The sequence below is a fragment of the Lissotriton vulgaris genome, chromosome 4_1 (genome assembly GCF_964263255.1).
Source record: "Lissotriton vulgaris chromosome 4_1, aLisVul1.2, whole genome shotgun sequence".
Classification (NCBI taxonomy): domain Eukaryota; kingdom Metazoa; phylum Chordata; class Amphibia; order Caudata; family Salamandridae; genus Lissotriton; species Lissotriton vulgaris.
This window is the reverse complement of record NC_141691.1, coordinates 1,611,711,864-1,611,733,244: the sequence shown is the minus strand read 5'-3', so window position 1 is coordinate 1,611,733,244 and position 21,381 is coordinate 1,611,711,864. Positions and strand designations below refer to the sequence as shown.

The 21,381-nt window shown below is 41.9% G+C and overlaps 1 protein-coding gene across 4 annotated transcripts in view; it reads left to right on the top strand.

Moving 5' to 3' along the window:
• TRPA1 (transient receptor potential cation channel subfamily A member 1) overlaps nt 1-21,381 on the top strand; it is a 913,216-nt gene that overhangs the window by 701,682 nt on the left and 190,153 nt on the right. For all 4 annotated transcript variants that reach the window (XM_086965876.1, XM_086965877.1, XM_086965878.1 and 1 more), the window contains exons 20-21: nt 12,019-12,166; nt 19,689-19,778. In XM_086965876.1, the coding sequence (XP_086822002.1) occupies nt 12,019-12,166; nt 19,689-19,778 (238 nt within the window). The remainder of the gene's footprint in view (nt 1-12,018; nt 12,167-19,688; nt 19,779-21,381) is intronic.

Here is a 21,381-nt window from a genome sequence, read left to right as displayed (position 1 = left end):
GTCCAGAATAAGCAACAATCCGACAGAGCGGCAGTCCTTCAGCAGCACAGCAGCCCTTCTTCTTGGCCAAGTATCCACAGATCCAGACAGATCCTGAAGAGTTGTGGTCTGAGGTCCAGTATTTATACCAATTGTGCCTATGAAATGAGGGAGACGCTTGTAGATTTTTCCCTTTACAATTCACAGGCAACCTGCCTTCCCTTACTGGCTCAGAATAACTACAGGGACTATGCAAACCCTTTGTGTGCAGGTAGGACACAGCCTATTCAAGTGTAAGTGGGGCTGTGCCGAGCTACTCCCTCCCGTCCTGAGAGTGATGGCCAATCCATTCACAACTGAGCTCCCTATTGTGTGTGGCTGTTTAGGAGGAATACACATAGCTCAATGATGAGCTACACCCAGTCATGTGACCAAGAGATGGCTGGAAGCAAAAAATGGCTAAGGCAGGGAAATGCCATCTTTTTAATAAGTTGCCAAAACGGGTCACCTTTAAGCTCCGTACTGCTGCACTTCTGTTGGGGATTCTCCCCTCTAAAGTGAACCATATTCACTTCTTATAACCAAGTCTTGACATGTAATCTGTCGTAATCCACAACCTTAGTCATTATTTTATCCATACTTCCTTAAATCACTCTGGAGGCAGCAGTGATAACTTAGAATGTTTTATTTTGCATTTTTAAATGTCGTTTGTTGCCAAAGCTTGTACAAAGACACGTGCTTTCAACATTCTGTTTAAGCCGGCATCGTAAAAAACCACCCAATGCATATCGAACTATTGAAGTTCTTCGTCAGGGGTACTAAAAATGAATCAGAAAGAACTACATGAACATATGATAAAAAACATTTTCTGCGTGTGTTCAATTATAAATATAACAACCATAACAACCATTTATCATCCCTGAAGTCCCGACTTGAATCCCCTTTATTATCGCTACCAAATGTAAGATGTGTGGCGATGCGGCTAGGGCGACTGACTCCGGAATCTGGGGATCACGGTTCGATCCCCGGTACCGGCGGCAGATTAGCCCAGCACCATGTGACTCTGGGCAATAGCTTGCTTAATTTTCCCGATGGCCCCCAGCGCCTAGAGACCCTTGCGGGTGATTGTGCGCTTTACAAATGTGGATTATTATTATTATTATAAGTGCACTAGAAAAGCATTTCCAACAGAACCCTTTATAAACACCCTTTCCCCTAATGCAAACTAGTTCTCTTAAATCTAAAACAGAACAAAACCGTGCTCCCACCCATTCACAACATTCCTGTGGGGGAACATAATTAATTTTACATCATTTTGCCATGCTGGCCGGTATTTTTTATACTTGACTCCCTCTGTCTTGATATCATCTACAGCTTTCCACTCTTGCTACTCGGTCTTAAAGCCTATCAGTGCTTAATAAAACTAACCCCGTGACCAGCCATTTGTAGTAGTTCCAACAATAGTTGACTCGTGCCTATCATACCCATAGTGCACCTCTCAAGTAAACACAAACTAAAAACCAAACTAAAGTAAAGCACATTTGCCTAATCATGTGAAAAATCATCATCAACTTGGACATCAAAATCGTGCACAATTGTGAAATTGTTTATGTAACTGAATTAGTCCGTTAATGATAACCAGAATCCTTCATGTATAATGACTTTCGTGTAATCCAAACTGAATAGCTCTTGTCGATGGTCCGCTCGTGATGATATACTATCATGCTGTCTCCAAAGTGATCCTTGTTGTGCTCGAGTTAATCCATGTGTGTTCTTCTGGGGTGCAACTACGCTTTTGGACGTAGTGTTGCAATGCAAATGAGTAGAGGTAGTGAGTGCACACCTTCTCTTCTTTGTTTGGGAATAATCCCAAAAAAGAGAAGGTGTGCACTCGCTACCTCTACTCATTAACTTTTTAATAAGAGGCATTTTCAAAACTGTAATTTAAAATCGGACTTTACCATAAGTTAGGATATTTTATTACAATTTCAAAGACACCAAACATGGTTACTAGTTGCCATTTGGAAATTATAGCTTATTAAATGTAATAAGTTAGATCTAATGTTATCCTATCGGAGAGGTAGGCCTAACAGTAGTGAAAAACTGATGTAAGAGTTTTCCACTGCCAGCCAATGTAAAACTTAAAAGTATATGTCCTATCTTTTAAATACACTACACGCTGCTCTCTAGGGTTTTTAAGGCCTACTCTAGGGGTGACTTATATGTATAAAAAGATGTGGTTTGGGCCTTGCAAAAAGTTTAATTTGCTATGTTGAAATGGGAGTTAAAACTGCTCATACAGGCTGCAATGTCAATTCTGAGACATGCTTAAAGGGCTACTTAAGTGGGTGACACAATCAGTGCTGCAGGCCCACTAATAGCATTTAATTTACAATCCCTTGGCACAGGTTGTGTCACTTTACTAGGAACTTAAAAGTAAATTAAATATGCCAGTTTGGGATAAGTCAATTTTGCTATGTTTTAAGGAGAGAGCACTTGCACTTTAGAATTGGATAGCAGTGGTAGAGTTCACATAGTCCTAAAAATAAGACCAGCAAAAATAGGGGAGGAAAACAAAAGGTTTGAGGGCGACCCTCCAGAGAGAGAAAGATCCAACAACTTGCAATACTTTTTGAAAAGCAAATCCTAATAAAGTGTTACATAATGTTATATACTGAAAATTAAATTATAAAAACTATCATGATTGTCCTACAAATTTAGGGAATTGAAAAATGGTAATCAGTACATTTAAAAATAAATTAACAGAAAATGCACAACTAAACTTAGACATGGAATGCCACCCTCTGGTTCATCATCATCACTGTAGATTATGGGGGGGAAAAGCAAGCACACCTGCCCTGCTTCAACTGACATGAATTATTTTGGGGTTGATTTATTAATGTGTCACTGTTTTAAAATTCCAGTCTGGCACCTGCTTCCTTATCTGTCATTTGCTTTCTGTTGCAGTGCAATTTTTTTTTCCAGGACCTTTGTGGCCTACTTGTAGCTATTCTATGATCCGGCTGTGAGGGTCAGAGCAGGGTCATACAATTGTTGCAACTAGCAACTGAACTCTGGAGGGGCCCCTGTCAGGAAGCACTACAGGGAATGGTTACTAATGATGAATTTGAACTTTTGCACCTGCTGAGTGTTTTCAGTTTAGCAAAACTCGTTTTTCTGCAGAACAGCAAATGTAATGCCCCAAACAAACTTACTTGTGAAAGTTGATTTCTAATCCAAAAGTGATCCAAAGAAAGTCAAAAGGCCTCAAATCCAAAAAAGGGCAATCAAATGTCAACCTGAGTAGTTATTCTGATAAAAATCATCATTTTCCGAAGGTCTATGCTGCTTGCTAGTGGATTTCTTGTGCAGAATTGCAAATTTTGTAATTTCGCGAGTGCGAGATTGTTGCTGCCCGCCGCACCTACATGTTCGCAATTGCGAACTTACGCTGCACGCCGCAAAATTGTATCACCAAAAAAAAAAATCCGCTGCGTGCGAATTTGCGGATTTTCGGTAAATTCGCGAGCGTTCGCGGATCGCGAATTTACCGAAAATCTGCAAAATCCACGAGCGGAACGGATTTTCCGCCCATGCTTACTACTTATGTTATGTTATGTTAGTATGAATTTGTAGAGCGCATGTTCACTCCAGGGTTTCTTGGCGCTGTGTGCCGCTGGGGAACCCGTCCTTGCTTTCCCTGTGAGATGGTCCCTATTGGGCATCCCCAAGGTGAAGCCAGGCATCCTTGGCAGCGAGGGGGCCGTTGTGGAGATTAAGCAAGATATTGCCCAGAGTTGCAGTGTGGGACCCATGGTTAGAGAGGCACTGAGGCAAGGTTTATCGAGCCCGCTGACATTGGTTCCGTACCCTGCCGTGTCGTAAAGTTTGTCTTAAGTCTGTCTTAAGTCTGTTTTAAGTCTGTCTTAAGTCTGTCTTAAGTTTGTCTTAAGTCAAACTTAAGACAAAATCCTAACTTTACTACTACTAAATGCCTTCTGTGAATATCAAAAGTAGTAAGTTTAGGATTTTATCTTACGGTAGTTCTATGAATCTGCCCCAACATTATTCACAGATTTGGCTTTATGTCGATTCCCTTGTATTTCTACACCCTCCTCTTGAAGTGTCCTTATGTCCAGTTATTTTTAGCTTCGAAATAAATTAAGTACCCTTAATTAGTGGTCTGTGGTTACTATGCGTCTAGAGGAACTGCACTTGAAAGGATTGACATTGCTAATTATTTCTCTTCCCTCCATGCTTTCATGTTGAGAAAAAGAGACATTGACCTGCGATTCTAAAACAGGTCTAGAATGTGTGGGCCTGGCCCTCTCAATTTCAACCTGCACATTAGGATGTTTAAGCTTTGGGCCTCATTTATGAGGAAATGGTGTAGGGCAGCACCGCAAGTCTTCCTGTTGCACTCCTCTACGCCAGTGTGAAAGGGCAGGAATGTACTGTAATTACAAAATACGGTGCAATCCCGTCCTTTCCCCCTGTGCTGGTGCACAATTAGCTACCTAGCACCAAAGGAGGCACCCTTACACCATGGTGCAAGGGTGCCTCTGTTGCAGGCAGGATTGTTTTTGTGCATGAAAGGGCACCTTCCTGCACAAAAACAATCCAAAGAGGGGTTTTTCTCTTTCTATGTGTGGTGCAGAATGCAGCAGCTTGGAGAGGTGTAATGTTTTGGCACTGCCCCAGATTTATGTGAATAAGTTTATCTGGGGCAGCGTCAAAATCCATTGGTTTGGGCAAGATGGCCGCTGCTGGGTCGTAAAGGACAGTCGCACTAAACTCCCTCTCCTAACCATGATGCTGATGGAAGATTAAGCTTGGCATGCTGTGGATCTATGGGCGAATGCAGGGCCAGGGAACGGTGGTCATAAGCTCAGAGGTGTGGATACACTGGGCGATAACAACAACGTTAAAGACTCTTAAAATCGGCTGAGGAAACTATATAACTGCGTGAGCACCTACAAAGTTTCTTGGATTATGTCCCAAGGCACGAGGCAAGAGAAGGAGAAGACACCGCCGGCTTCATCCAGCATGACAAATGTGCTTGGACATAAGGACGTTTTAAACTCCGGGGGTAATCTTAAAATGCCTCCTTCAAGTAAGCGGTCGCTCTCTCTTGCCAGTACGGCAGCAAAGGCACAGCAGAAGAAGTCAGAGAAGGAAAAGAAGCTGGAGTCGAGAGCCAAGCCCCCTGAGCCAAACACAGGTGAAGAAACGAGCGGTTCCGCGGGACTAAGATCGCAGCGGAGTACAATTCAGCTAGCAAAAACGGAACATTACGGCAGCCTACCTTATCTGAGGTCTTCAGCGCAAAGCCCCCAGGCCCCTCCGGAATAACAGCAGCAGTGGTATTCAAGACACCGGTAAATCATCTAGCTCTGGAGGACGCCGAGCAGTGGAAAGCCGTCCTTGAGGACGCAAGCGACGCGGTTGCTAGGCAACTCCAAGGAGCAAAGCTGGTCTCTGAATGCGCGGCACCCGCGGCAACCATGCAGATCTTGGATGGAACAGAGAATGTGCAGGAGGTGAGCGGGGGCCCCAGTGGAGGAGGAGGCTGCGGCGGGGGGCACAGAGAGGCCGGTCAATGAACAAATGATGGACGCATTATTGCATGTCGAGGAAACACTCAGATTGCTGAAGCAAAGTGGGGCAGTCTGGTAAGCTTGGATTCGCAGAAAGAATATGGAGAGACTTGTGGCCAGGATAAAGGGGACAGAGGAGCGGGCTCCCCGAGGTGGACAGATTCTTCTCAGTCAAAGAAGAAACAGATTCTATGCCGTCAAGTGAAGGGGAGAGCCCCAAGGGGGACAGCTCAGATTCTGAACTAAGTCTCACTGGTTCAGAGGGTAAAAGGACGCAAAAAAGAAGGAAATCAAGTGCCAGAGGATTAGGTGGTGGCTCTCCCTCTAGTGTGAATAAAAAGCTATTATGGGATTACTCTGCTACCTCCAAAGTATATCAAGAAAGTAACCCTACGGCAGCGGCAGTGGCAGGAAATAACAGTGAATCCCCCCGCAGCATGCTACGATGGATTTATTGTTTAACACGCTAAAACAAATGCAGGGGGATGCCAGAACAGAAAGCCAGAGAGCTAGACAGGCAACTAAGAAGATCCAAGCATCACTCAGGAAAATGAATAGGAAGTACGAAGAAGTGGAGGACAGGGTGACCCAGGTGGAGGAAATAACTGGCAGACTTGAAGATGACTTGGTGGAATGGCAGTCTGTTAAGGTGGTTCAAGAGAAAGTGGTGGAAGATCTTCAATGGAAGATTGAGGACTTTGAAAACCGCCAGAGGCGTAATAACATTAGAATTCTTGGACTGGCAGAGGGGGTGGAAGGGCAGGATGCAAGGGGGTACGTTATTAAGCTATTAAAGGGAGCTTTTCCTGAGTCACAGTGGCAGTGGGAGAAGAGAGATTCAAAGGGCGCACAGGTTTCCACTTCCACTTAAAAAGAGAAGGGATGGTAACCAGGATAGCCTGCCTAGGGCAATGTTGGTTTTTGTTGGGAATTTTTGATAAAGCCAAACCAGACTAAAAAGAACATACAACGGGGTCACCTTTTTTGCAAGGCCTGATTTTTGCCATGTGACAGTGGAGAGAAGGTGGAAACTCAGGCAGCTAATTGCACCCTTCCAAGGGCAAGGCTCAGAAGCATATCTACTGTTTCCAGCTAGACTAAAGGTCATTACTAGAGGGCATGCTGAGATGTTCTACTAAGAAATCAAGGCAAGTCAGTTTTTAGAGAAACTAGGAGAACAGGGAAGGGGACAAACAAACAGAGGAAAAGGTCCACCTGCAAGTAAGGGTGGCCCATAGGGAGGCATAGCAATTATTAGGTTGGTAAGGGAAGGAGAGGGAAGCGACACTACAACCTACAGCAGTCACACATAGGTCATGTTCGACCTATTTGCCTGTAGAAGGGGGGGAAGGGGTGTCAGTGGGAGGGGGCTCAGGGGGGTACGGAGGGAGGGGGTGGGGGGGTGGTGGAGGCAGCATGGTAGGCACTGCACAAATCAAGAGGACACAGGGACACACTTTTTTGTTATCAATCTCACTAGGGAAAAGGAGAGGGAAGGCTGGTGCAAGAAAGGCAACACCTAGCAAATACAGATGGCGTTAAGGGTTGCTTCTATGAATATTTGCAGCCTCAATGATGGAGGCAAAAGACAGAAGGGGGCTGCTATGTTAAGAATGTTAAAATTAGATGTAATATACCTCCAGGAGACTCACATTGAGGGGAACAATAAATACATCTTGGAGCAATTAGGCTTTGAAGTACTTGCCCATACAAGACAGGGTACTAAAACAAGAGGGGTCGCCATATTAGCCAAGAAGGGAGAGGTGAAGGTTAAAAGGAAAAAAGAAGATCAGTGGGGAAGGTGGGTAATGGTGGAGGGGGAAACTGCTGCTGGAATTTGCACAATTGTTTCTATCTATGGCTCCACAGATGATGAACCAGAGGTCTTTGAATTTCTAGATACGGAGCTACATCTCTGGCCAGAACTAGTAATCTGCTGTGGGGATTTTAATATTAATGGGTTGGTTGGGCTAGGCACAATGGGAGGAAGGTTTTATGGCGGTGGAAAAAAGAGGACATGTCAGGCTATTTGCAACTTAGCACAGCACAATGCATTAGTGGATAAGTGGGCCCAGAATAACCCGCCAGGGACGGGGAGCATGTATTATTCTGCCCCACACAGGATTGTGGTCAGGTTAGATTACTTCTTTATTTCCAGCTCTTTGGTAGGTAGCAGTCAGCTGGAAAGGCTGCCAAGGCTCCTATCAGACCACAACCCCCTTGTCTTAACACTATCATTTTGCAATAGAAGGAAGAAGGAAGACTCATGAACTTTTGAGAGAGGGCTCCTAAGGGAAGAGGAATATATTAAGGATATGCATGAGTGAATTGCATTCTTCTGGGAGACTAATAGGAGAACAGCCCACCGGGTATCATTTGGGATGCGTTCAAGGCTGGAATTAGGAGAGAAACCCTGAGCTATACTTTGCATGGGAATAGACAGGAGCAGATTAAGATGGAGAGAAGGCTTAAAGATCTGGCAGATCTAGAAGAACTTTTTATAGGGGCCATAGCCAAACAAGATCCATTAGATGACATATTATTAAAAATTGAAATAACCAAAGCAGAGGCAGTGAAAGTATAGCAAGGAAAGCGGCGAGCAACTATCTCTCCAAAAAAGAAAAATGCTATGAGTATAGTGAGCAGGTAGGTCACCTGTTAGCAATTTGTATGAGACAAAATCTGGCAGCATGTGAAATAAAAGAAATCAATGATGGGTTAGGAGGGGTGGTAAATACGATAGAAGATGTGAGGGAGGTCTTCAGGAAATTCTACTCAACCTTGTATGATCAGAGCCTTCTTAACACAGGTACAGAAATTATGGAATACTTGGCAGAAATACCACACTTAGCACTAGAAGAAGAGGGGAAAGAGGAGCTATACTCCCCATTTACCCTACTGGAAATACAATCGGCCATGAACAACCTCCCCTCTGGGAAACCACAGGCCCTGATCAAATTCCGGCAGAATTTTATAAAGCTTTTTGGGCCACGCTGGGTAAAGATCTGCACGAGATTTTTAGGCAGGCACAGTTAGAGCTCTCGGTTCCGCAGTCATGGGCAGGTGCAGACATTATAGTTATACTAAAAAAAGATAAATCTCCACTAGAACCAGGGTCCTATAGGCCAATTACGCTTATGAACGTGGATGCTAAAATTTTCTCCAAAACATTGGCACAAAGGTTAGGCAGGGTCTTTGAGAGCCTGGTTAGCAGTACACAGCACAGGTTTATCCCAGGAAAAGGGACCACTCAACATACGAGGCAAATGATAACCCTCCTGGATGCAGTGGAGGTTGCAGGAGATCTTGTCGCGGCCATATTCCTAGATGCGAAGAAGGCCTTCGACAGGGTCTCCTGGAACTATCTTTGGAAGGTTATGGAATGGTTCGGCATTGGTAGGGGTTTTATTAAAGCAATTCAGGCCCTATATATGGAGCCAACTGCAAGGGTTAGGGTTAACAAAGGCTATACAAAGGCAGTACAGATAAAGCGTGGGACAAGACAGGGGTGCCCGGCATCACCTCTCTTATTTGCATTGTATTTGGACCCTATATTACAAAGGTTAGCCGGTAACAATAATATCCGCCCAGTTAAGCTGCATGGTAGGGAATACAAAGTATTCGCCTACGCGGATGATGTGGCTATTATTACACCAGATCCAGGGAGAGCCATTGTGGAAATGGAGCAGGAGGCAATGGTGTTTGGCGCAGTCTCAGGCTATTCGATTGATAAGGGGAAGACGCAGATTATACAAAATAATTTCTCATCATATCAGGATGCTAGGGTGGTTCCTGTGGCAGTCTACTTAGGGATAAAAGTGACAGCAGATCTAGATAGACTGGTAGAGGTAAACATGGAGCCTTTGTTAGCAAAAGTTAAAGAGAACACCGAAAGAATACACAATTTACCTCTGATGGCCCATATAAACGTTATCAAAATGATTACATTTCCTAAATCCCTATATATTTTCAGAGCTATTCCGCTATTTTCTGACCATTCATGGTTTAATAAATTAGAACTGATACTGAATAGGCTTATCTGGGCGCAGGGGAAAATTAGGAGAGCATATCGTCACATTACTCTCCCTAGGGAAAAAGGTGGCTAGGGGGCCCCAGACTTTAGGCTTTATTATTGGGCAGCGGCCATGCAGTACTTTCAGGGATTGATAGGGGGTGGAGGAATTGAGCAATTGGGTAACAGACCTGCCTTCACGAATGTATATAATGCACTGCTGGGTGGGGAGGCTGAAATGGTTTTTTAAATACAATTGACTTTAGTTATTTTAAGCACACAATGTTTAAGACGTTAAAAGGAGCATTCAATATCTGGAAAGTAGTCTCAAAAAAGTTTGGGCTAGGAAGATACAATAGATATTCTCGATTGTTTACAAACCTCTCATTGCCAGGGGATATCTTTAGGGACTCAGTTATGAGAGAATGGGAGAATAAAGGCATTAAGAAAGTGGGGGATTTGTGTGATCAGGGGGTATCCTTTAGTTTCAACAATTACAAACAAAATTTAATTTATGTGGTAGGAGTTTTTTTAAGTATTTGCAGGTGAGAAGTTTCTTTGCAAATAAACAGGAAGGGCCATTGGGATTTGGCCAATGTCAGATAATAGACTACATAGAGAGCAGTGGACACTGCACAATCCGGCAGCTATATGCAGAATTATATGTACTCAAGATTGATGACAGGGAAAAATATGCCAAAAAATGGGTAGGGAAAGTAGGCTCCCCCCATGAAGGATTACAGGTTTCTTTAGATTTGGGATGTATTGTTTTATGTTCGCAACGTTACAAGCGCAACATTATAAGACACTGTACTCTCTATACCATACTACTGCTAGAATAGTACAATGGGGTGGCACTTCGGGAACAACTTGCCCACGTTGCGACTCAAATAATGCGGATATTATTCACATGTTTGCGGAATGTCCACAATTATACTCCCTTATAGTTGCAATCGAGAAATTCATGGAGGTATCATTGGGAGTGAGGGTGGCAATCTCATCTGAATTTATAATGCTGGCGGTGCTGGGAGAGGCAGAGGGGCACCCTACATAGTTTCTGTTTATGGCTATGGCAGTTTATCGAATCTGCATAACAAAGGCATGGCTGGATAGAGCTCCGCCAACATTTCAAATTTGGATTGCTAGGTTACTCTCTACCTATAATCTAGAGAAAGCAATATATATTAGGAAAGGTCGTAGAGCCAGAGCGTGGGGGGGGGGGGGAATCTGGCGACCTATAGAACAATGGAAAAAAGGGATGGACGCTGGTTTGGCGGCTAGAGCTGCACCCATACACACTGCTTAGTAGCCTTTTCAAGGGATACTCCTCTGGGGGCTTAGCTCTCTTCTTCCGGTTTAATGTGGCTTCTGGTTAATGGAGGGTAAGCAATATTTGGGTTTTACGAAGTAGAAAGAGCACATGTATAATTACAAGTATCTGATGGAAAGTGTGAACATTTGCTATGTAATGGTTTGATTAACTGTGCTGTAATACTGGTTGGATTATCTGTAAAATATAAAAACTTTTAATAAAAAAATATTTAAAAAAAAAATCCATGGGTGCTACTTAGGAAAACTCACTAAAAAGCCAATGGAAGGGCTTCTTGACTCAGAATAAGGCAAAGGCAGCGACTTGCACTGCTTTGTCTTACTCCATATCTATGGGGCATGCAAAGCCATGCAGAGTGGCTTTGCGTCACCTCATAGATATAATTGAGAGGCTTGCGCCACCAGAGCATCAAAAAAAGTGACGCTTCAGCGGCATACGCCTCCCATAAATAAGCCCCCTTGTGCACCTGCGAAAATTCCTATGAATTTTAACCTTAAATGCTCCCATCAGAAGTTAATTAAAAGGACAGTAACTAGATAACATGAACGCTTTTTGATACAGAGATTTCCATCTCAAGTGGTGAAGTGGCATACAAACCCCTAGGTACAAATAGTATGCCTGGTTGTCCATGCATGGATCTTTAGTACCTTTCCCTAATGATACTGAGAAATGCGGTCTAGAACAGCATAGGAGTAGGTTCTACAAATGGCTTGGGGAAATAGACTTTCAAAAGTTACCAGAACTGGATCGTTTTAAAATCACCATGCTTTCTCAATTTCTTATTCTGGTCATATGCATGGGTGCAATGTATGAAGACAAATGAGTAATTTGATGAATTTCCCAGAAAGGACACATAATGTTGGAAAGTGTTGGGTGTCCCTTTATCCCTCTTTATCTTAGCTACACAATTTTAACCCTATGAAGTTTCTTCTGCTGTACAACGAACTGTCAACAAACCTGTATAAAATAATTGTTAATACTTAATTATGAAACTACTAATGCATTATGTACTTTGCATTGTAAGGCATGGTGATCATATTCTACTTATAAGCAATCTAAGTCTCCCTTAAACCTATTTGTATCTATTTTCTTTCTCAAAGGAAGGCCTACGGGTTCAAAGCTCACATTTTGAATTTAGCAGTGTATTCATTAGGACTCATCCCACTGACTCTTTTAATTCTTAATTGCATCAATCCATATGCAAGTAACTCAACTGTAATCCACCGTCCAAAGCCATTACAAATGAAGGTATGTGGTGTTTTTTTTTAATAGCGTTTCCCATTTTGTGGTTTTCAAAGTCAAAGCAATGAGTAATATTGTATTGATATTTGATATTTATTAATTTATATAGCGCCCGAATCACCCCATAAGGGGTATCTCCATGCTGAGGACGGAATACTGTAGCCAAACTAGGATACCTCCGAAAAGTTGGGTTTTTAGAAGCTTCCTGAACTGAAGGAGGCTCCGGCAGTCACAAAGCTGTTAGGGAAGCTCATTCCAGAAAGTCAGGGCAAGGAGAGTGAATGATTTGCCCCCTTTGCGTTCCTTTTTTTATTCTCGGCTTGCACAGGAGAAGCTTGGATCCAGATCGAAGGGGCCGAGAGGGAGTGTACTTGGTCAGTTTGTGAGACAGATAAAGAGGCCCTAGTCCATTGAGGGCCTTGAAAGTGATGCAGCCGATCTTAAATTTCACCCGCTTTCTTATGTGGGGCCAGTGGAGTTTGTTAAGAAGATGGATGGAGGCTGTTCTGGGGGCAGGCGTTTGATAATAATCGGGCTGCAATGTTCTGGACCACCTGTAATTTGTTTAGGGAGGCCTCGTTGGCCGAGGCCAACAAATCATTACAGTAGTCCTGATGGCTTAACACTAAGGCTTGCATCAGTGTTTTTCACATGGATGGTGGTAGTATAGGAAATACTTTTCTGAGTGTGTGGAAGCAGGATCCAGCGGTGGGAGCGTCGTCTGCTTCTAGAGTAGGATTCTGGTCAATGCAGATTCCTAGGTTCTTGACCACCATTTTTGGAGAGGGGGCTGTACCTAGCTCCTCCGGCCACCAGATGGGAGTCCAACTTATGGTTGCCTCTCAAAACAACATGATCTCTGATTTCTCAGCGTTCAGTTGAAGTAAATTGGTACTCATCCAGGCGGCCATGGTCTTCATGCCCTCTGAGAAGATGTGTTGAATGTCGGTGCAGGATTTATCAAAGGTAAGGAGGAGCTGGGTTTTGTCCACGTATGAGATGGGATTGAACCCAAGGTTCCTCATTAGCTTGGCCAAGGGAGTAACATAAATGTTAAAAAGGCTAGGGCTCAAACAGGAGCCCTGCGGTACTCCCTTAGTAACTTTGGTGGTATTAGATCTGAAGGTGCCTAATGTGACTGCCTGGGTTCTATCAGTTAGAAAATCTGTTAGCCATTTTAATGCCACATCTGTACCCTGATGTCCTGTAGTCTCTCCAGTAGGATTTGGTGTGAGATGGTGTCAAACGCAGCTAATAGGTCAAGCAGCACCAGAAGTGCTGCCAGACCATTAACCAAGGCCATTCGGATGTTATCCGTTACCGCTAACAAGGCGGACTCGGTGCTGTGTTTTGGCCGGAAGGCTGACTGGGAGACATCCAAGCAGTGAGAGGATTCAACACAATTATAGAGGCTTTTGTTTATGTGTTTTTCAAGAAGTTTGCTCTGAAGGGGAAGCAGAGAGATGGGACGATAATTAGACAGCTCTGTAGTGGGGGTTTTAGGTTTTTACGAATGGGTATGACCTGAGCTGCTTTCCATTCTAGGGGAAGTCTGCCAACCCTTAAGAAACTATTGAAAATGGTGCAGATGGGTGTAGCTAGTTGATTAGATAGTCGAGAGGAGATCTTTGAGGGTATTACATCTAGAGGACATTCCGATTTCACTATGGTTAGGAGAGATGTAACCTCTTCCGGGTAAGTGAGGGGAAACAGTGGAGATAAGAAGTGCTAATGGGAGTAGGAGGGTGTTCTGTGGAAGGGCAGGAAAGGGTCTCATTAGATATGACAATTGTATGATAGATGGCTTTGATTTTCTGGGTAAAAAAGAAAGCCATGTTGTCACACAGCGACTGTGAAGTAGACTCTGCAGTTTCGCATGCTCTCGGGTTTGTATAGGTTTTCAGGGTCTGATACAGGGTCTTAGAGCTGTTCCCCGCTTGCTCTAACTGATTAGCGATATGTAGCTTATGTGCGTTTTTTATGTTTTTGTGGTAAGCGGACAATTCATCTTTGAATCTTTCTTTTACCAGTATACTGTGTGAGTGTCGCCATTTCCGTTCCAGTTTCTTACATTTGCTCTTTTCCGTGTTTTTCCCTGCATTTTTTTGGGTTCAGATTGCCAGTTCTGTTCGAAAACATTCACGCTCTGGATATTTTACAACCATGACTTTATTAACTTGAATCTTATGCCATGGCCAAGGGAACATTTGCAGTCTGTCCTGATTCCATATGGGGCCAACTTTGAGTATAATACAACCTTGCAGTTTGTTAACATGTAACTAAAGAAACAGGAAGCCATATGTGATTCTGGTTCAGAAAACAGCATTGTTAAAGAAAAACTACTGCAGCTGTCCATCTGAGATGTAGGAAATGTTCAAACAAATGTAATATTTTAGAAAATAACTGAACACTCTAACCACCGTCACACCACCCAACCCTAGCACTTCACTTGTTTGGCCTACATTTTGGGTCAGAATGCACACAAGTAAAACAAACTAATCTGGGCATATATTATTGCTTACCTGTCTAGATTCTACACAATGCAAATCCAGAAGAATTGATATTCTATTCTATTTACCAATTTTGTAATGCACATGGCTACTTGAACATAGGGCTTCCCTAATCTATTGGAGTGGTTGGACTGAGTGAATAAAAGAGTTAAAAGAATTAAGGAAAGAGATACGTCCCCAGTTTTTGTTCTTAAAGTCAAGAAATTGTCCTGAAATCTGAGGCTGAGCGTTCCAGAGTTTGGATGGTAGGTAAGTTAAAGACTGACCTCCACTCCTAGCTCTCTTGAATCTAAGGACATGGAGCAGCTCATGGGTGTTTGACCTCAGGTCCATATTAGCATGGTAGGCAGTGGCCAATTGCTAAAGGACAAAGGGACCTGTGTTGTGTTTTGCCCGATGTATGATATATAGAGTTTTGAATTGTACCCTGCAATCTAAGGATGGTCAGTGAAGAGTTTTGAGTGCAGCACCTGTTGATTGTGTTTTTGGAATACCTAACAGGCAGCAGTGTTCTGAATAATTTGAAGTTTTTTAGTCACTGACTTTGGACTACCTACATAAAGTAAATTGCCATAATCAGGGTGTGATAGATCAGTAACTACCAGCCTCCTTTTTTGCTTGGGTGGCCATGATTAGCTGATTGTCCAGGATCCTCCCTGGGCTCTATACTTCTGTCTTCCGAACTTGACGTTCTACTAGAAAAGATGGCCAGATGATCTGATCACAGAGCTTTGACTTGTTCCCAAATACCAAAACCTCCCTTTTTTACCATTAAATTTCAAGGAACTGTCATCCACTTAGACACATTTTCTAAGCAGCAGTTGAGTCTTATGTAGCTAGAATCCATGTCTTGTGATAGTTTTACAATCAGCTGGGTATTGTCTGCCTAAGATACCATCTTAACACCAAAGGAGCAGAAGATATCTGATAACCAGTCAATGAAGAAGAAAATCATAGGAAATATTATCAAAGGAGGCACTCAGGAGTATCCGTGCTGCTGATCCATTACCCTGGTCCATTATCATTTTGAGTTACTCTGTGGCCCCAAAAGAGCGGTTTCTGCGCGGCAGCCAGCACAGAAACCTGTCTGGGTAGAATGAAGAATGTTGTTGGTTTCAAGATGATCTGTGATGTACCTATTGATAATTTTCTCTAAAATTGTACTGACACCAGGCAATAGAGGAATGGGTCTATAATTGAGGTTCTTAACAAAGAAAGGAGTACGAAGTTCCTTGGTGTAGTGATTAATCACACCAAAAATGTCATACTTAGTCAAGTCTGACAAATAAATTACAGGAAGTGAAGGAGGGGGAATCCTCCTTTCGGAACTAGGGATCTCGCACACCCAGGAAGCTAGGTGTCATGCTTCATCATTTGAGCCTGCTCCTCGTCGGGTTGGCGCTGCAATGCCGGACGGGCACCCTTAAAGGGGCTCTTTTTCAGAGATCTTCTGTTCCTTGCCGTAAGGGTGCATGTAGGTGTGTGGAGCCTAGTTACATGTAGATGTGTGTTAAAGTGTTCTAAAATAGGTGAGGGTGTCCTCCAATGCTGCTGCTTTATTCTGTGAGGGACCCTGCCTAAGTAAAATGAAAGGGGAGGGGTACCTAGAATTGTTCTTAATGAGACAAACTGCGTACTCTACTCCCTAAAGGTCAACATGTTTCTCGCCCTATACTCGTCAGTAAATGATCAAACGGCAATTCTTAAGGACCGTGCAAAAATTATAAATAAAGAAAAAACTATCTACAAGTGGGTGGTAAGGTGCTTTGCTACCTACCACTGTCTGTGCCCTAGGAATTCATCCTCTAGGGGAATCTGGCACCCTAATAAAGTTTAGAATTATGCCTCATCAGGTGCAGAGGATTTAAACACCCACAGTTGGTGTCTCTGTTCCGTATTGGGAACCCGTCTAACTACCTATCTCGATCCGCTGCTTCCAGGAAAAAAAAAATATATCTATAACTGAGGTTGCCACAACCATAACATCCTCTATGGTCAGTGGGGGGAAAGAAAAGTGCTGATTTGTTGTTGTTGGTATGTTATCTATATTACCCTTCTAGTCAGGTGAGCCTTCACTTTCCCTAGAATATGATTTGCAGTGTTCTATGGGAGCAGTAGGTCTTGTTTATGGTTTCTCATGACTTAGAAAGGAATTCACTATTTTGTAGATCTCTCTTGAGGAGTTGGCTGATGGCTGTATCCTTTCTGCAAGATCGTTCACAAGGTTTCTCCGGATGGCTTGATGATTTTTTTTCAAAGAGGCTTTTTAGGTCTATTTACTTATATTATCATATTTAACTCTCTATTTCCTTTTATATTTTTTACACTCTTTGTTTAATTACCTTAACTTTAGTGAGAACCAATGGGTTTTCTTCTGAGGTGGCATTTGTTTATTAGCTTGTATTGGAATTAAGTCGTCTAGGTTCTTGCAGTTTTTTTGTCCTGTCTATGATATCGATACCTCTGCATCAACCAATAAAATAAGGACTGATTTGCATAAAGTTTGCTCCCATCTGGCCGTATTCAGTTTAGACCATTGCCCAGAGGTCTTTGAATATGTGTCTCTATGTGTGTGCTTCCCAACTTTTAGAATTGAGAATGGAATCATTTAGTAATCTGTCCAAACTGTTGGCAAAGGCGATTCTAATTTCTTATTAGATAAATTAGTCAAAATGTAGTCCAAATTGTGACCCTTACAGTGTGTTGAGTAATAGACCTACTGTGATAAGTGAATCACTGAAAATTGACAGTAGGACAGTAGTAGGCCATAAATAAAAGAATGGATACACGATCTCATGTGCAGAAGGGGAAAATATTAAAAAGCTATCCTGCCTATAAGACTTAGAAAGACTAGAAAAATGCATTGAAAGAAATTGTGAGGTGGAAGACAAGAGTCACCTGGGCAGTAACACTACAACATCACATGCAACAGTGCTCACAAGCTGTTCTCACCACCTCATGACACACAGCAATAGTCTACCAAAGAGAGTGACTGAGATATATAATAATGTAGTGGACTTCTATCACCTCATCCAGCTCCACTGATAATAATGCCAGTCTACCAAAATACTTTACCACCTGGAGCTATATTTGTTTTGGATGAAATATATGTTTAACTTCACCAATGCTGAAATAAGAATATTAGTAAATAATCTCATAAGTTATGATGCTTTTGCATCCTATTCATGAAAAACACAGAGAAATTAATACTAAGAGAATTTTAGGTTAACTGATGACGATTCTCTAACCGCACAAAACAGAATATACCATTGGAAAGAGACCGGTTGGATGAGCAGTGGTCTCCTTGAGCAAGCCAGGGCCCTATTTTGGCTTTTACTGTTTACACACAACTTGTCAGCAAAGTCAAACAATGTTTTTATAGTGTACATATCTTTCTCTGGTGTGCTTTTCTTCTTCTGATCTCGATGATAATCATGTTTGTGGAACAGCTGTTCAAGTATTGTGTAAAGGCATGTGTCCACTTTGAGTCACTGTACATTTGTAGATTTTCAGGGTTTCTCAGGGTGGGTATGTATGAAGGCTTCACTCTAAATTAAATTGTTGAAGTGGATATGTTTCTCAAGTGCATGCAACTTTGGTGTTGAGTGTTATGTTTTTTTTTATTCTAGAGACATATTTTCTGATTCAATTAATTTCTCATTTATTCAGTTATTTCGTCTGTATAATTGTCCAAATTACATATGCCTCACTTGCACTGAATGTGCTTCTTTTTGAGTGATTTTGATTTTAAAGTCTGCTTTTGTTGTAACTTTGAATATAATTCATTATATTTGGTTGTGGATTGCTTTCTCGGTGTACCCACCAGTCGGAATTAGTGTTGTCATGTGAATGGAGAACTAGTACTAGGATATAGCATTACATTTTGGGTTGGCAAATATTTTATTATCTCTTCCTTTCATATTTATTCTCAATGATATTTGCCAAGAATAGTTGGAGGTGATTTTGTTCCCATGAATGACTCAAGTAACTTTAAAGCCAATCAACTGTTAATAGCTTGTCATGACAAGAAAGAGTAATTGTGGTTTCATAATACAAGATTAGTATGAATATTGGTGATATTCTAAATGCCTAAAATGTGGTGTGTGTTAATGTAAGAATGAATCAAGGACTGTTAAATATGGTGCCATAATACCCATGTAAAATCAGAAATCATTGGACAATAAAATATCAATTGTCTTTTACAAACATAGGATGAAAATATTTATGTATGTTCTGTTAATGTTAATTGGTTTTGTTGTATTTACATCTCATGATGCAAGTACTTACTTTTCACAGAATTCAGAAACATTGAAATCACTGTGAATCATTCAATTACATCACATCTTATGGGTTGATCTCTCTTTTTTTCATTTTTCTAAAATAAAGAAATGCAATAACATGGAATGGTTGCACATGCATTAAAATGTAATGTATTGCATTGTAGTTTATGAGTCCAGTTCAATGTCTATAGTTTATAAAAGTTTCAATCGTAACATGAGGGTGCAAAATGTACATTTGTATGCAAATTAAGACGATGTATAGGATGATTTAAATTTTTGATGGTATCTGAAGATATCGTGTGTTTAACCAGAATTTATTCCTAATAGGCTTGCTATGAAGAGGTTAAATTTAAGATGCGATAATTGATGTATTAGTTTGTTTGAGGCAGTTTAAGTGGAGTTTGCTTGCAAGAATGAAGGTTTAGGAAGAAGTTGAGCTACCACCTTCCCAATGCTCCTTGTTGTCTAACGGCAAAAGTCCTACTTATACGCAAATGTAGAGTATTAAGCTGTAGAAAATCTACCTAGATGTTTATCATCCACAAAAGGAAACAGAGATTTTGGCTGCAAATATCCACAAATGCTAATAAACTATAGAATGAATTGAAGTTTAGTCATTCAAACAACATTTATTGGTTAAACTGTTGTATAAACTAGGACCTCACTGAGCAGTAGTAAAGTTTGTTTCTTTCATAATTAGTCCTTTTCGTAATACAGTATGTTAATGTTATCTTCCAGGATTCCTACTTCACAAGAGTGTGCATGAGCATCGTATTTGTGATGAGTGTATTTGGAATTATTAAAGAGTTGGTACAAATCATCCAACAGGTAATTGGTCGCTAAGATCTACTTCCTTTTTTAGTACTTAACAAGTGAAATTACATCATATTCGGTCTAGAAAATTCCTAAAAGCTTTTGTTGTAGATGTTCCTACTGATTCACCCAATATTTTTTATTGGATTCTGTAAAAGTTATGTTTTCTATTAATTTTGCTGTCATATATAGCGTGTTCAGAGATTGGGGACATGAGAGTGCTTTACCTACTGAGCGTACAAACCAATGGAGCGAGAACAATTTTCGTAGTAGGGGTGCTTCCATCAGCATTACAAAGTAGTAAGAGTGTGGTATGTAGCTTGTGGTGCAGTTTGGAGCACGCTGTCCCACATATATTGCTGGAGCATGGTGTGGGGGCACACTTTCATTTACAGATGCACATTTTGCATTGAAATAGCCACAAAATATGCACTGAGATGCTGTTTGACAGATGAAACAATGTTACGGGTACATTATAATATTTGGAAATCGTGTTTAAACTATCATTTGCACATCACCAAGTACAGTGTCCCGATGGTTTGGATCCTATTCAAGTCTTTATTTCCATCACGCTTCAGAATTACAAAAAAGTGCTTTATTTGTGTTTTCGTAAATGCTGATATATTTTAAAATATTTGCACACTTCATTTACAGGAATTTAAATGTTGTTGTATGCTGGAAAAAAACTGACATCCTACAGCTTTTCCTGTGTGACTCCCTGTACCCCGGCAAGATTGTCAGATAGTTCACTTTACAACAGCCTCCAACTTTGAATCCTGAAGGAAGCAGAGTAAACCCCGATATCTGTTTCAAAAGGATGGAGGACTTGTTCTTGGGAGGATTGGGTGGCATCCCACGGACAACTTGTTCTCGGGGGGGAGGGGGGATGGGGGTAGTTGACAGACACAACTTGCTCACATCCGCTGCCCTCACAATCAGTGCCGCCCGGGGTAGACTGCCCCCTGCCCCACCTAGCTAGTCCAATGGCATCTACCAAGGCCGGGGACATGATTCTCAAAGGAGAATCTGCCCTCCAGGGACAGCTTCCCCTTTGCAAACTAGTTACAACCACAACTGGGAGTTTGGTAACTAAATGATTTTAAAGAGCAATTGCGAATCAGAAACAGGATGCATGCTCCCTGCTATTTGTCATTTGTAATTGTAACCCATATAACTTTTTACAAGATGGAAATACGTCCCTGACATTTAAAAACACTTTAAGAGGTGTTTTATTGTGCAAACCTTATGTTTGAATGAATCACAGGCTTTATGAGTGCTAAACATCTTTGTGCACAAGCTACACTGAGTACTTGATGATAGCTGGTTTTAAGTCACATATGCTGAAAGAAGGAAGATACAGATGGAATGGAATAGTGTGGCGAGGAGTGATGATGGTGCAACGGGGAGGTAAGCGGGGGGGTGGACGTGGATGAGGTGGAAGTAAAAACATTTTAAAAAATCAACTTACCTCCTTGCTGTGTCCTTCCTCGCCGGTCCTCCTTTTCGTGTCTCTTTTTTGCTGTTCAGAACAAGGCACCGGAAGCACCCAGGCTGAAGCTCCCCAGAACCAATCACAACACTACATTGAAGTGTTGTGATTGGTCTCGCCGTCAAACCA